General features: G+C 38.5%; 2 protein-coding genes across 3 annotated transcripts in view; both read left to right on the plus strand.

Annotated features, from left to right (window-relative positions):
* Window positions 1–4396, plus strand: part of Epyc (epiphycan) — a 31878-nt gene extending 27482 nt beyond the window's left edge. Inside the window, exon 7 of one of the 2 annotated variants that reach the window (XM_021174502.1) lies at window positions 3052–3618. In XM_021174502.1, coding sequence (XP_021030161.1) covers window positions 3052–3222 — 171 coding nt within the window. In that variant the 3' untranslated portion in view covers window positions 3223–3618. Of the gene's footprint in view, window positions 1–3051 lie in introns of both variants that reach the window. The other variant, XM_021174501.1, reaches the window with a different exon arrangement.
* A 9403-nt stretch (window positions 4397–13799) lies between these two features.
* On the plus strand, window positions 13800–15681 carry Ccer1 (coiled-coil glutamate rich protein 1). The gene has a single exon (XM_021174722.1). The coding sequence runs from the start codon at window positions 14249–14251 to the stop codon at window positions 15446–15448; it is 1200 nt and encodes a 399-aa protein (XP_021030381.1). The 5' UTR covers window positions 13800–14248; the 3' UTR covers window positions 15449–15681.
* Window positions 15682–16388: the final 707 nt, after the last annotated feature.

Consider the following 16388-nt stretch of genomic DNA (forward strand, 5'->3'; position numbering starts at 1 on the left):
AAAAAAAACAAAAAATAAAACCAAACAAAGCAAAATAAAAACAGTCGAAAGTTATTTCTACTCCCATTAAACAGAATTTTATTTGTGGAGAATAAAGAAAAACATTTTCACAAATGTTATACCTAACAGTTTCTAAGTACACTTCACTGTTTGCCATAGCACACTGTACTCTGTGAAACAGTTTTAGCTATTGAAACAGTGGTCGATAATTTACTACATACCCACATGACTGTAACTTGTTTAATAGCTATAATCAGGATTCTCCTGTATATTCTAATTTTTCATGGAAAAAATAAATAGAAAAACTATCCATTACTTGCTGAAGTACAAGCAAGAAGTAATTTTTGGTTTTTAATGATTTTTCTCTGTATATCATGTTACTATTTACATCGGAATTTTTCTTATTCCTGGTAGTGTTTATTTCTATACTTTTGTTGTATTTCTGTATATATCTGAAACATGGCTAACTTGTTTCTTGAATTTTCCTGACCAGCATAATTTCCTTCATATATTTTAATCCTTTACAGAGAATTCTAAATAATGGAAAGGAAGAGTATGCCCTGACAAAAGTTAATATTATCTCAGTAACAAAATTAGGCATAGACAAATTTATCAACAGAAGAGAAAACTATAGATCAATGCATCTTATAAACATAATACAACATGGCAAGCAGCATTCCAAATCCACTAACATGTAAAAATAATTATATACCATTAGCAAGTAGTAGTTATTTTAGGAATAAAAGTATAATTTAACCATTATCAGTGAAATGACATAAATGTGTCATAGTAACAGAATAGAAGATAAAACTGCCTTATTGTCTAAGTACATACAGAAATGCCTTTGACAAAATTTAATGCCTCTTTCTTACAAAATCTCTAAAGACACAAAGCTAGGAATAGAAGGACGTTCATTAACCCAATCATTCCAAATCCACACAGATATAATACATTCTTGCTAAGCTCAGAAGCAAGATGGGGACTCTTTAGTCTTAGTACCTTACTAAATATTGTGTTTGACTGTCGTGCTGAGAAAAACAGAAAAAGTAAATTAAATTAATAATTAACACACAGATGGCAAAGGAAGCAGGTTTTCTTCTTTCCCTTTCAGCTGACAAGATCTTATACACAGAAAACGCAAAAGAATCCATTAAAATATATTTGAACTTATGAGAGAGTTCAGCAATGTGACAAGCTGCAAGATCATTTGCAAATATGAATTATATTGGTATATATTAACAACAATCTGAGAACTATATTAGGAAAATATTTTATCTATCATCTCTTTATCATCCATCAACTTAACATCTGTCTATTGTCCCTATCTATCTATCTATCTATCTATCTATCTATCTATCTATCTATCTATCATCTATCATCTATCTATCTATCTATCTATCTATCTATCTATCTATCTATCTATCTATCTAGTCTTTAGCACAGAGTCTTAGTATGTAGCCTTAGCCAGCTTGGAATTTCCTATATATCACAGATATAACCAGAAACATGTCAGCGATCCTCTTGTCTTTGCCTCCTCGGGCTGGAAATTTTAAGTTCACACTATCACACACAAATCCTTTCTCTTTAATGAAGGCACTTATTTTTAAATATAAAAAACTAATTTAACAAAAGAGTAGTAAGCATCATACAATCAAAGAAGCAGTACAGAGGTAAACGGTCATAAGGTCTAGATAAAGTGAAACACCTTAATATTATGGATTAGAAAACTGTAATATTGAGATGTACACGCTCCTTAAATTCATCTGCAAGTTTTGCATGTAGCAAATTATAAGGAAGTAACTAATCTCTCAGCATAGCATTGGAGTTCAGCAGTCTATCAGGCTATAAGGCCAACGTATCTCTGCATTATTCCATGATATTTTGAGATCCATAATTCATAGTATAATATTCTATAATGGTGTAAGATCAACTGTATCCTCTGCACACTGGCAACGAACAAATATACAATGAGCTAATACACCCACAGCACACTTTCAGGTTTGAAGAAAGCATGTGTTCTGCTGTTTGGGGTATATAATGTTGTAGCTACTTTTGAAAATACTTCAAGAGTTCCTCTAAATTCAAAATAGAGAGTTATAACTCACCAATTTGGTATCTGCATATATGCATAAGAGAAAAATAGTTTTGTCTCCACATAAAACTTGCACACAAATATTCATGAAACCAGTTTTCATGAGAGCCATAAAGCCATTGTTGTATTGGGTAACAATATACTCTTGCATTAACAAATGAGTGGATAAGAAAGAATATATATACATTTAATGGAATCCTCAGAGGTAATAGAAAGAAGAAAACATCATCATATGCTGTAACCCACATGGATTTTTTAACACATGATACCAAGTGAACAACCCTCACTACTGCCTCTTAAACCAATTTGAAATGTTCACCTCTTCTTTCCTCCAGTATTAAATATTTTTGGAAACATACATTTCTTTCAAAAATGACATTTAATAATTCCACACATGTGAACTCACAACAGAGAGCTCTATAATAAACAAAAGGTAAGTCGGTAGCATCAAAGAATAGGGGAAGAAACATCTGCTGCCTCACTTGTTCACTTCATCTGAATTGACTTTAATTCTAGGTATGCAGAAGCAGCTTCACAGAGCTGCTCAGGACTTTATGATCACTTTCAATCTTCCCAGAATGCTGTTCCCTTGACTTTCTCCATGCCCATGTATTCTTGTATCACAGAGTAATCAAAATTTTAATCATCCTTAGAAACACTTCTTTCCATAATTCCCCTCACCTGCTTAAATTCCATTAACATATATCCCATTATGTGCCCCATACTGGTAAGAACGCGTTTACTTTGTTAACTAATTCTATACTTATGGCACAAACAGTACTTGGTATATAATAATAATCATTGAATAAATAGTTTTGACTGGGGGAATAAATAAAAGAATTAAAAGAGGTGACTCACAATATCCTACCGTTTCACTCGGTACCTTGGGGGCGCCATGTCTTGCAGTACCTTGGGGGCGCCATGTCTTGTCTTTTCACTCTTTTTTTTTTCTTTTTTAGAATAATGACATTCTGGAGATGCATGAAGATACTTTCTGTAATGTTAAAAATTTAACCTATGTTCGTAAGGCATTAGAGGATATTCGACTGGATGGAAACCCTATCAACCTCAGCAGAACTCCTCAAGCCTACATGTGTCTACCTCGTTTGCCCATTGGAAGTTTTATCTGATGTTAGGATGCTAGGCAAATATCAGAGTTGTGATGTTTTCTGTAGCCAAGAGAAGCAGATATCTCTTCAGAAACAAACTCAGTATATTTGAGATGCGTTTAAAAAGGATAAACAATAAGCTAAGGGTGTTACGATAAAATAAGAGTTCAATAATTTAATTAAGCATGATTAGGTATAAATTAACAAAATATATAGACAGTAAGTTAAATGAATATGTATTCCAACTAGTCATCAAATCTCATCGAGAATTGTAGGTGTTCATGTCAAGTTAAATATGTAAGAAATAAAATATTGGTAATGAATACTTTAGATACATTGCTAACATGTAGACATTTTAATTAAACTTCTCTAGTCTTTATTTTCACTCATGTATGTTTCCCGCCTGATTCAGTTAAGAGCAGAAAAAATATTAAATGTGTTTGAAAGATAAATGGTCTTGTGAAAAAGTATTTCTTATAATCATAGTATGCAAATAACTGTATGTAATAGCAGTACACATTCCTTCAGTTTCTTAATGACATCTATCATCTATAAGAACATCAACTCATTTTGCAAACTTGGTTAGTTGACAGCTACCTGTATTCCTCTACATACAAAAAATGAAATATGAGATATAGAGCATATTAAAGAGGCTGTGATCACTACACTTGGGAAAGCAAAGAAAAAAGTGTAAGGAGAGGGTGTCTTTTGAAATCTCTTGAAAAATGAATAACTGTAAGTAAATGGTTAAAAACTGACAGAATACAAAGTTATGCTTTCATATATAAGACCCCAAGTTCAACACAGTGATTTACTCTACAACTGTATTGAAAAACCTTCCTCAGAAACAAAAGTAAAAACAATTCCTCCTCTCACAGAAATATATATCTGACAAATGTGTTACATAAAACCATTACATATCTATATACATGATCATTTATCTTCAAGTGCAAAAATACTGAGTATACTGAAACTTGCTTGTATAATTTCCAAACATTCCCTGGGGACGTTTCCACATGAGAGCAGCTGCTGGCATTCTGAAGTCATTCCATTCCATGGAAATGTGAATATGGCCTTTACCAAAAACTGTCAGAATTCCCAATGTTTGAGATTAAATAACTTCATAAACTTGAGAGTACCTCTATGGATAATATCATAGAAATAGGATTCTGAGTAAAATACCATTTAAGTTTTTAATAAGTGTTATGACCGTTCGTTAACATACACTAAGTGAACTTCCTTCAGCCTTGGGAAGGGGCTGGAGTGTGAGAGAGATCCTGAGCTTAGGGCTGGGCGGCTTACCATTGCTTCTGCTCATTCGGACCAGTTGTGGATCTGTATTCATCTCTGTCTGCTGTAAGAAGAAGCTGCTCTTCTGAGGGCTGAGAAAGACACCAACCTATAGGCGTAAAGATAATCATGTAGAAGGTAATCTAGGAAGATGGATAACATTTGAAATGTAAACAAATAAAATGATCAACAAATTAAAACAAAATAGAAGGCAACTTAATATTCTGTGCATTTAACAAAATAATAATAGCAGGCTCTCATCCACACTCCTCAAATATATTCAATAACTAATTTTAGCCTTTCTCCATATCATTTGTAAAGCCTGTACCATAGGCATTATAAATATAATTCAAATTATAGATGGTTTTTCTAATGTGTCTCATCCTTTGCAACTATTGTCCTTAGCTAGAGTTAGTTCTCAACTTGACACAACATGTAGTCATCTGAGATAGTCACAATTGAGAAACGGCCCCCAGATCTGATTGGTCTAATGCTCTGTGACAGACTGTCTTGAAACTTATAATTGATGTGGGAGAATTCAGTTCATTTTAGGCAGCACCATTTCTAGGCTGGTGGGCATGGATTGCATAATAAAACTTGCTGAGCCCGAGACAGTGAGTCGACAAATAAGAAACCTTTTCCCACAGTTACAGCATCCAGCAGCCTCTCTTGAGATCCTGTAAAGCACATGTTTTACTGCTGTTATTACTACTGTTAACTTTCTTGAATTTTTGAAAACTTCGGAGCTGTTGCATAATTAATAGCACTTTCTTAAGGTGATAATGATACTATAAATATGACACAATTATAAATTCAAAGCCACCATGCTTGTCTTACACGTGATAGAAAAACTTTGTGCTTATCAGAAAATTTAGCCTTTCTTCATAATAGAAAATGACTTAATAGTTCCTAGATGAGACATCTCATACCTCACAAATTTTTTAAAATAGCTGTGCATCTTCCCAGGTTTCCCTCAAAAAATGCATAGCCTCTTTTCCATTATACACACACACATACACACCACAACCTACTGAGTCCATTTAGTGTTACTTATATTTATGTTTTTACAGCTGACTACTTGGTATTAGATAACCCAGTGTGGAGAATTATCCCTAGAGAAAGATTGATTCTCCCTCTCTCAGAAATTATGGCCTATAGTTCTCTATCTAGGATGGGGCCCCATGGGATTTACCTCATCTATGTTGGGAGATCCATTGGTGTTAGCATTACTCAGGTCTTTTTAAACATTCATGCTGTTGAGCTTTCATATGTAGAGCTCCCCTGTTTTAAGTCTGATATAATTCCTAGGCCCATGGGTCTTTTGATCTTTCCAACATATCTTCTTTAATGTTCTTTGACCTTTAGATATAAAGGTTGTGTTGTATATGAATCAAATCAGGCTGGATAGCCCTGAGTCAATTGTTCATTGCATTTTCAATCAACCAGACACCCCAGGGACTAAACCACCAACCAAAGAGTACCCATGGAGGGACTCATGGCTCCAGTTACATATGTAACAAGGGATGGCTTTATCTGGCATCAATTGGAGGGGAGTCCCTTGGTCCTGTGGTGGCTCAATGATCCAGCTTAGGGGAATGCTAGGGCACTGAGGCAGGCGTGGATGGATAGGTGGGGGAGCACCCTCATAGAAGCAGGGGGCAGGGGAGGGGATAAGGAATTTGTGGGAGGGAAATTGGAAGAGGATAACATTTGAAATGTAAATAAATAAAATAACCAATAAAACAGAAAACAAAATAGATAGGATCTGAAAATTTGCTATAAGCAATTGTACGAAATCACTCAAGAGTGATGGAATTGCTGATGGCTGATTGAATTGCTTAGTAAGTAAATTACTTGCTTTAAAACATTAATGACCTTAGTTTGAGTCCTGGAAACTGCATGAAGGCACATACATACAAACATACTACTACTAATAATGAATACATTGAATGATTGTCATTACAGGTTGATATCCACTTCTCATGTTCATCAAAAAGCCAGGCTTATAGTTATAAGCACAAATACAATGTCCTGATATAATCAAAACTGCATAAATGCCCCAAGGATGGTAGTTCTTGAATTTTGTCAATAATAAACACATTATAATTAAATGCACAGCCGTCTTATAAAGTTGAGCTATAGCTAATTATGATAAATAGAGTATTAAAATTATACTATTACTATTGCACTAATAACACAGAAATAAGAAAATTTCAATAAAATCTGCCTTGTACGTTTCCATGGTTTTTTATTTCATAGAAAAATAAAATGAAATAGTTTTCAGGAAAAAAAAAGAAAGCTGTAGCTATCTTTAAAGGCTTCTATCTGCTTTATAAAGTAATTTTTGATGAGGAGTGAGATTTATACTCATCTGTGAGTATAACAGTAAGGATTTAAAATGTGGTTACAAATTATACTGATGATAATTAAAAGTGGTGATAGTAAGATCTTCTCTAAGACCCAGGGCATCACTAGCCATGGTTAGTTGATTTCTTTCCAGCATCAGGCATTCTTCCCCTTCTGTTTAGTGGGTCCTATGTCCACTTAGATATATGTTGTTTACTGTCAGGTTCTAAATACCACTATCGCATTTTAAATATATTGTCATGCTGAACATTGTTGAGATTCGCAAGTGCCACAGATGGATAGTACTACTGATTGCTTTCCTGCCTTTGTACCTTCCAGAAATATGAAATTTCTTCTCACAGAAGAAGTTGGGTGGGTTAAACCCAACGTGAATCCTCTGAATCCTATGTCTGAAATAAGTGTCTTCAGAGTCTACATCGAACTTCTAGGAGGCATCCAAAAGCAGCAGCAGCAACAGCCTATGATGTTTTGCGAATCTCTTTGTCTCCTGTCTCCCTTAACTAACAATTTGAATAAAGATTTCATATGCCTGGTACTTGGATTTTTGTTAGTCTATAGATCCCGGAAGGAGTATTATCTTCCCAAGTGATTTAACGTGTGTGTATGTGATTTTTGGTATATAGAAAACTATACTTACATTTTTTCAAGTATCCTTAGGGTTATTTTTTCTTGCTTCTGTCTCCTTCTCTATTGTCCTCCCTCCCTCTTACAAATTAAAGCCAACCCTTCCTCAATTTTTCTGCCTCTTCCTTTATAATCACCTGTGTCTCAGCAATTAAAATGTATTTTATTAGTTTTTTTTGAGAGTCATACTTTTTTTTTTATCATTTCTACCCACCAGCCCTCCCCAAACTCTTTCCCAATTCCCTATGACCCCTTCTCTATCCGAATAACTATGTATATGTTTCAATCTTTCAAAACAAATTTGTGCTGCTCAAATATTCTTGGATGCATGGTCTGCCAATGAAGAGTGGTCAACTTACCAAGTGTTACACTCTACCCAGGGTTATACACTTACAAAATGCTGTTTGTTTGTTCCTCTCTGTGAAGCTCATCATTGCCAGTAACTCTATGGCCTGGGGAAGGATTCTTTTTCCAACTCTTCTCCCACTGGGATTTGGTCTGGCATGGGATTGCACAGGGTTTGAAGATGCTGTTAAAAAATACTGTGAGTTCTTATGTGCAGCTACCCTGCTGTGTGCAGAAGATAATGTTCCATTGCAGTTATTCATTACTTCAGGATATTACATTCCTTCTGCCTCCTCTTCTTCAGTGATCCTGAGCTTTAGGAAGGAGATTGGTTTTGCTTAGTTCAGATTGTGACTCTTTCCTGCTTTTTCCCTCTTGAAGTAACAAACTATTAAACCATTTTTTTTTATTTTGAAAGGAACCCACAGTTGAGAGATATTAAATTTTAACAGAGACTAAATATTTTAAAGGACTGAATTTTTAACTGTTTGAATTTTAAGACCATGGGACATTAAAATTTTGGAATGCTTTATAATAAGTGTTGCTATTAACATGTGATCATGGAAATAAACAGGGAACAGAGGTGGTGGGCTATGAATCATGTATTTGTTTGTCAAGTTGACAAAGGTCAGTTGTGCTGTCTGGTTTTATGTCAACTTGTCATAAACTAGGGACATCTCTGAGAAGGGAACCTCTAAGACTGGGCTGTAGGCAAGCGTGGGAGGCATTTTCTTTCTTCTATTTTTTTCCTTTTCTATAAGACATTTTCTTAATTAGTGATTGATATAGGAAGACCTACCCTATTGTGGATTTTGACATTCCTGAGCTTATGATTCTGGCATATATATATATATATATATATATATATATATATATATATTCCAAAATTTATAAGCCATGAGAGCAAGCCAGCAGTCAGCACTCTTTCAAGGCCTATATTCGAACTCCTGCCAAGGAGTTCCTACCCTGTACAAGTTCCTATCCTAACTTCCCAGAATGATGAGATGAGAGTTGATAATTTAATTCAAATAAACTTCCTCTGCAATTTGTTTTTGATCATGGCATTTTATCACAGCAATAGAAACCTTAACTAAGACAGGGACCCTAGAAAGAGAATCTATAACCACAACCTTGCTAGACTAGCATAATTTTTCCTACATGCTATATCTTACACACCACATCCACAGTGTACTTACAGATGACCATAGCTACCAGCCCTCATCAAAAAACTTCTCTTTAGAGCACATGGAGATTGTCTTTGTTAGGGTTTTACTGCTGTGAACAGACACCATGACCAAGGCAACTCTTATAAGGACATTTAGTTGGGACTGGCTTACAGGTTCCAAGGATCAGTCCATTATAGTCAAGGCAAGAACATGGTTTAGTCCAGGCAGGAATGATGCAGGAGGAGGTAAAAATTCTTCATCTAAAGGCTTCTAGCAGAATACTGGTTTTCAGGCAGTTGAGATGGGGGTCTTAAAGCTTACAGTGACACATCTAATCCAACAAGGCCACACCTCTAAACAGTGCCCCTCCATAGGCCAAGCATATACAAACCATCACAGAAATCATCAGAGAAAAATATTAACTGCACACTATGCAGAGATGGACAGATAGTGGGAGCACTGACACAATGGATACATCTATATCAAAGCTACTGTATCTATGGCTCTGGGAACATCAACGAAGAGGGGGTACAAAGACTGTAAGAGTCAGAACACCAGAAAGTCTACTGTGAAGTGGCTATCCAAAGAAGACGGGAATAATGTCAGTATCAGTAGTCATGGTAGTATGAAGAGGGGGTAGTTTAGTGGGGATCCACTCCTAAACATGGAAATACAGCCAACTAATGGATTCTGGCAGAAGGAGAAATGATGTATTCCAAGGTTGAGCCCTTTTATTGATCACCCAATGCAATATATCATTTTAATCCTGAAACCACACACACACACACACACACACACAGAGAGAGAGAGAGAGAGAGAGAGAGAGACAGACAGACAGACAGACAGACAGACAGAGGAAGACAGAGAGACAGGGACAGAGACAAAGACAGAGACAGAGACAAACACACACACAAAGTGGACTCAGCAGGTAGTATTTGTATATTTGTGCATATGTTTACATGCATGTACAACAATAATAATCAAATAAAAGGCTATCAATTTGTGTGGGTCATTGTAGAGTTGGAGGGTAGGTATATGTGAAGGGAAGAGGGAGAAAAGGGAAAGAGGAAAATTATATGATTCTATTGTAATTTAAAATGTATATATATTTTAAAAGAAGATTTGAGCCGGGCATGGTGGCGCATGCCTTTAATCCCAGCACTCGGGAGGCAGAGGCAGGCGGATTTCTGAGTTCGAGGCCAGCCTGGTCTACAAAGTGAGTTCCAGGACAGCCAGGGCTATACAGAGAAACCCTATCTCAAAAGAACAAAAACAAAAACAAAAAGAATACGAAGATTTGAGTCTCTGTTCATTCTGAATACAGACAAGTGCTGAAGGAGTTTTGGATGAACTACTACTGCCACCAAGTGTTAGGACTACAACACAGAGATATCTGTTTTTATTGAAAATATAGCATAGGGCGTATCAAGCTATTTCAATATATCACATCTGTTTGAATTTCAAAATGTCAGCAGTTTCATTAAAACTGTCTAAATAAAGTAAATGCTGGGGAATCGATATTTTCTGGGTTTCCTTAATATACTCAGTCAAAAATAAACTTAATACAATTAATAAGCAAAACTGTTGGTGATTTTATTTCCACTAATGCGATGGCCATTATTATGGCATACAGACAGACAGACAGACAGGCATATGCACATTCGTACACACACACACACACACACACACACACACACACAGTACAAAGGAAATTTTGCTAGAAAGAACTATAGTGATTGTCTTTGCTGGTTTAAGGAACTGAGAGACTGCACAAAAATAGTCCATGCCATGTAACATGGTTTCCAAGGTCTTGAGTTATGCAGGTGGCCTTTGCCCCATGAAGGTAGCTTCCAGTGAACAGAAAACTGTTAGTAAGCCCAGGCACAGTCATGAGGGAGCTAATACTTGCAATAACATAAATGATTTTCTGCTTGGTTTCTCAGGTGACAATCTAACACATTCCTTTCTGCACCGCTCGGGTCGATCCTTAGTGAAGAGACAGCTATGCTGTTCCTCAGATCCTAACCACTAGAAGCTGACATTTCAATGAATTCTGCCTTAAGCAACTTCATCTGTCATAATTTGATTATGCAAAGACAAAAAAATGACAATGTATATGGACATCATAAATGTATCGTTTGAAGCTTGAATCAGAGTGTTTCATTTCTCAACATGTAATGTACACAAATCAAGTACAAATGTCTTTTTAAAAACCTCTCATCATGCCCCCTGGTGGTAATGTTAACCGTGACAGTAAATTGCCTTAAGCCATAGCTGCATTGCTCTGCCAGTATACTAAAAAGCTTATATTACAATCCCAATGTTATATATATATATAAAAAAATCTGAAAACCCAGGAGCTAGAGAGCGGTTTCAGTGGTTAAAAGTGTGTGCTCACCCTCTCCCACTCATTCAGAGGAAAAGGGGAAGGATTGTGGTAGAGAGTGATTGGGAGGGGGCAGTGAGAGGGATACAAAGTGAATAAGTAAGATAGATAGATAGATAGATAGATAGATAGATAGATTGATAGATAGATAGATAGATAGATAGATAGATAGATAGATAGATAGATTGATTGATTGATAGATTGATAGATAGAATTTAAAACATAACAAAGAGTGTTTGATCTTCTTCCAGAGAACCAAAGTCCAGCGCCTAGCACCTAAATGGGATTGCGTACAGTAATCTGTCATTGTGACTCCAGATGATCCCACACCTTCTTCTGACTTAGGTGCCTCCTCACATGTGTTATATACTTGCACAGGAACACATAGAAAATAATTTAAAATTTTAAAAATTTAAAAATTTTAAAATAGAAAATAAAATAATTTAGAAAAATAATTTTTTTTTTTTGGTTTTTCGAGACAGGGTTTCTCTGTGTAGCCCTGGCTGTCCTGGCACTCACTTTGTAGACCAGGCTGGCCTCGAACTCAGAAATCCGCCTGCCTCTGCAGAAAAATAAATTTTTATAAATCGTGAATTACAAACCATTGCTTTCTTAAGAACAGGGCAAATACTACTGACTCAATATGCTTTAGTATTTACAACTAATAAAGACATGCTAATACCATTTTACTAAAAATCAACTGATCAAAAATAATCAATGTAAATTATTGGTAAGAAGATACACATCTTTTCTTAAAAATTAGAAAAAGGGAATTTCACCATAATAATGTCAACTATTGATCTCACCCTTAAAACCCATCCTGAGACCTTTAAGAAACGTCCCAGCTAGCACTGAGCTATATTGAGTTAGACTACAGTGCCTGCCAACCTTATAAATATGCCTCTAGAAGAGGATTCAGGAGAGCAAACGAGTCATTGCTCTGCATTTTGAGTTTAATAGGTTACTCTAAACAAGCCACTGAAAGAGCAACATCCAATAAGCCTGTGGAGTCTATATTCCTGCCGCAACTGGAGCCCTAACTCAAGAAGATTCATTCTGGTCTGAGTATGCAGAGAATCTACACTAGACCATAGGAGGTTTCAGGTCTTTGGAACATGTCGCTTCTCTAATATTTACTTGATTGATGTTCCCAATGGGGGATGTTCTGTTTTCTCTAATTCTGTTTACCACAAAAATGTGATAGTAATATTCTAAGATATTTTTCCCATCTATATATGAACAAACCTGTAAGTGTCCTTGTTCTACAAAAATGAGCTCAAGGCACAGGGGATGTCTATTGTTGCATAAGAATTAGTGTAAGGTGTTTTTTGTATATAGTATATGAGAAGTCAAAATGAAAATGATGGTTGGTACTGAATATTTAGGAGTACCTGTGTTTTGTTTTTTTTCCTTCAGTCCTCTTTCCAACCCTGGGGGCTGCACACTATATAAAACAGAACCATGCCTACAGAATGGATGAGGAACCACAGGCTTCCTAAGAGCTTCCTAAGGGAAATAAATCTGATTCATGGTCATTTTCCTAAGTCAAACACTTTGTCTTACTGTGAAAGTTAAAGGGACCTGGTGCATGCATTATAATATTCTTATAATATTCTGATTATCTTTGCTTTTGTTTTTTTCACTGAATATTCCTGTTCTCAAAATCAAGTCCAAGATAATGCCCAGTCAACAGACTAATTCTAGAGTACTAGAGTTAGTAAGCTGCTTTCTCCTGTAGGTTTATTATCACAAGGGATCTGTGAAAGAGGAGTCCATAGTACAGGGATGCTGTGAGCTCATCTCTTTTACAGTCAAGTATTTTTGGTTTAAAGACTAGCTAGCTATAAAGTCTATCAGTCCCTAGCACATTGAATAAACAGGAGAGAGAGAGAGAGAGAGAGAGAGAGAGAGAGAGAGAGAGAGAGAGAGACTCAAACTTCAGTTCCTGAATCTGTGAAACCTGGTAGCCATCTCTTAAAGAAGGCAGGGAGGGCAGTATATGTTTGGGATTGTACACACTGATGTCTGTGCTCCTGTTTCATGTACCGTGAATCTAGCTTTTGAACACAGACTGGGGAAGAAATTGGGGCCTGATTCCTGTTACTACAGCTGTCCACAGAGCTGTAGAGAATATAAATTCCACTCGGGTTGAGATGAAGGCCCTATCTTCCAACATCTTTCATCAGACTTAAGAGAGAAATTTCAAATACTCCCCATCCCCTAAAAGTTGCCAAGGTGTGAGCATTGCCCAGATTTCCCTCTGCCTTAAATCCTACGTCATAAGAACCCCTGCGAATGTTCATGGGATATCTAGTTCCGGGAGAAACACCTCCTCCTCACAGAGAGAGCCACGTCCACTCCAATTGGCTGTCGTCCTAGGCAACCAAGGACGCAAGGGGCACGCGGGGGCCCCCCAGCCAGTATTTAAAGGCCAACACTGCCCGTGCCTGCTCAGTCCGGCCAGGACGGCGACGGTGAAGCACCTGGGTTGAGAGGGAGGAGCAAGGTAACAAGCGACCACTGCCTCTCCCGTCCCCAGCCCTAGCCTCGGCGGAGGCGGGTGTGTGTGGGACCTGGGAGTGGCTCTCACATCTCATCGCCCACCAACACCTTCCTCCCCCACCATCCTTACCCCACCCAACCCACCTGGGCAAGACAACCCAGGTGCGAAAAACAGTGATTCTGACTGAAGAGCGAGCAAGTGGAGAAGAAAGAGGGGGATCCTCGTGAAGAGGGAAGGCTTGGTCACAGTCAAAGGCACGTGGCACTAGGGACTCCAACTGAGGAGGCGCTGACTATTGACCATCCGATAAGGCCAAAGTGCCTGCTCCTAGGACGCTACCACTGAGACCCAGTGGAGATCTCAACCATGACCCAGACGGTCAACGAAAGGGAGGACCCCCTCAATCTGGGCGGCGGTGGCTGGGCATCCTCCATTCCATTGCGCACCTGGTCCTCCTACCATCGAAGGCAGAGGGGCGCTCCGATGTCCAAGCGGCGATACCGCGATGGCCCCAAAATTGAGTATGAGGCTTCCAGGAAACAACCCAAGCAACAGCGCAACCCTGGCTCTTGGTTTCAACCATCCAGAGGGCCCTACTGGGCCCTGTACTCCAACTGGGAGCGCTGTGGAGGGCCCTGGCGCCCACCTCTTATAGCATTCCAGAGCCCTCTGTGCCCAGCACAGATGATCCGGGCCTATGGTCTGCACCCGCTCTGCGTCTGCTGCTGTTCCTGCTGGAGCGGGCCCTGGAACCCCGGCTGGGAGAGACCCCCGGGTAGAAAGAAGCGCTGGGGACGCAGGGGTCGTGGTCTGCGCCGCCACCCTCGTCGCTCCTTCCGGAGGAATCCACCAATAGACCTGAGCAAGATGCTGCGCCCGGTCAACCTGTCCGGGTGGCGGGCACCTGGGATGAGAGCGCCACGGAACACCACCCAGTTCATCATGAACCAGGTCTATGAAGACATGAGGCAGCAAGAGAAGCTGGAGCGCCAGCAGGCAGCATTGAGGGCACAGCAAGCCCAGGCGGGTGGCATCTCCCCAGGAGACTCCACTACCAACGATGCGCCCCACAGCGGCGTCGAAGAAGATTCGCAGTTGCCGGAAGATCTGTATGGCTTCATGCAGGATCCCTCTCTAACCTTTAGTCCTGCTCTAATGCAGCACAACCAGTCTCCCATCCCAGGGCTGGTAGAGGAAGAGGAGAAAAATGTTGATGAGTGTGACGTAGAGGTTTGTGATGAAAAAGAGGAGAGCGAGGAGGAGGAGGAAGTGGACAGAGAGTCAGAGGATGAAGATGTGGATGCGGAGGAAGTTGAAGCGACTGGCAATGGGGAGGAAGGGGAAGAGGACCAAGAAGAGGAGTATATGTTGGAAGAAGAGGGGCTGGAGGAGGGAGAACAGAGAGAGGAAGAAAAATTCTTGCCTCTGGGAATGCCTTTGTCAATCCTAGTAGGGGACGAAGAAGAAAGAGATAACTTTATGAACTATGATTACTTAAGCCAAGAACAAATAATCCCCAATGTGCCAGAGGCAGATTTGTTTATGGTACCGGACATTAGCCATTAGTCATCAGGAAGGGAACTGAGAAACGAAATGGAACCGATTTGAGGCTAATATGGATTAACAGCTTGTTAAAAACAAATTCAAAAGTGAGTTCCATTAATAAACATCAATGTAAAACACCTTGGTTGGCCACGATAAAAATATTTAAACATTGGTGTGTTTGTGTATGACTATGGGTGGGGGAGGGGAAGATTTCAGATATATTTTATTGAAAATGATTAAAGGCCAAATATTTTATTACTACAGTTTGAATATTTTTCATTTGCTGTCCCCCTTCAGACAACTGAGATTTTTGTAGTTCAAAAATTTTGCAATATTGAAAACCATTTAAATGCCACAGCAGGTTTCTGAGCTTGAAATCCACAGATGTTTGTCACATGCTCAAGGTGGATGTACGATGGCCACTGAATCTCTGTCACTGCTCTTGTAACTGAGGGTGGTTCAAAGCAGCGTTTTTCTACAGATATAGGTGTTCTACCCTCAGTTTATTTTTTTATTTTATTTTATTTTTTGAGGGCTGTATTTTGTTAACCCCGTTTGTAGTCTGTTGTGGCTTAGCTCATATATATTCCTTGTTCTACAGTGGTATGGATCTTCCTCAGAAGAACATGAAGTTGCTTCTGTAGAACTGGTTATCTGCCATGGCCTCAGCAATCCATAATCCATGCATGGAGAGGATGCCCCATGGTCAGAGGTCAACTTGCACATCTAGTTAAGATCCAAGGTAACTGCACACAGCAGCACGGCTTGGATTGTCAAGCCTTGTTCTTGCATTGATTCCTTGATTACGTTCAGAGGAAATAGAAACATAGTTTTGCAGAGTGGATTAAAGAACACAGTGTTGACCTTGGCAGGGACTGGGGGTGGGGGAATGGAATATCTAATTTTGTTTCCCAGTTTGTCTTCGTTAAAAAGGAGAGTAAAACCAATGTGTAAATATGAG

This window comes from Mus caroli, chromosome 10, assembly GCF_900094665.2.
Source record: "Mus caroli chromosome 10, CAROLI_EIJ_v1.1, whole genome shotgun sequence".
In the NCBI taxonomy this organism is placed as follows: domain Eukaryota; kingdom Metazoa; phylum Chordata; class Mammalia; order Rodentia; family Muridae; genus Mus; species Mus caroli.

Bases quoted from the DNA above. Each gene is read 5' to 3' on its own strand.
- Ccer1 (XM_021174722.1), top strand. From the start codon at position 14,249: ATGACCCAGACGGTCAACGAAAGGGAGGACCCCCTCAATCTGGGCGGC.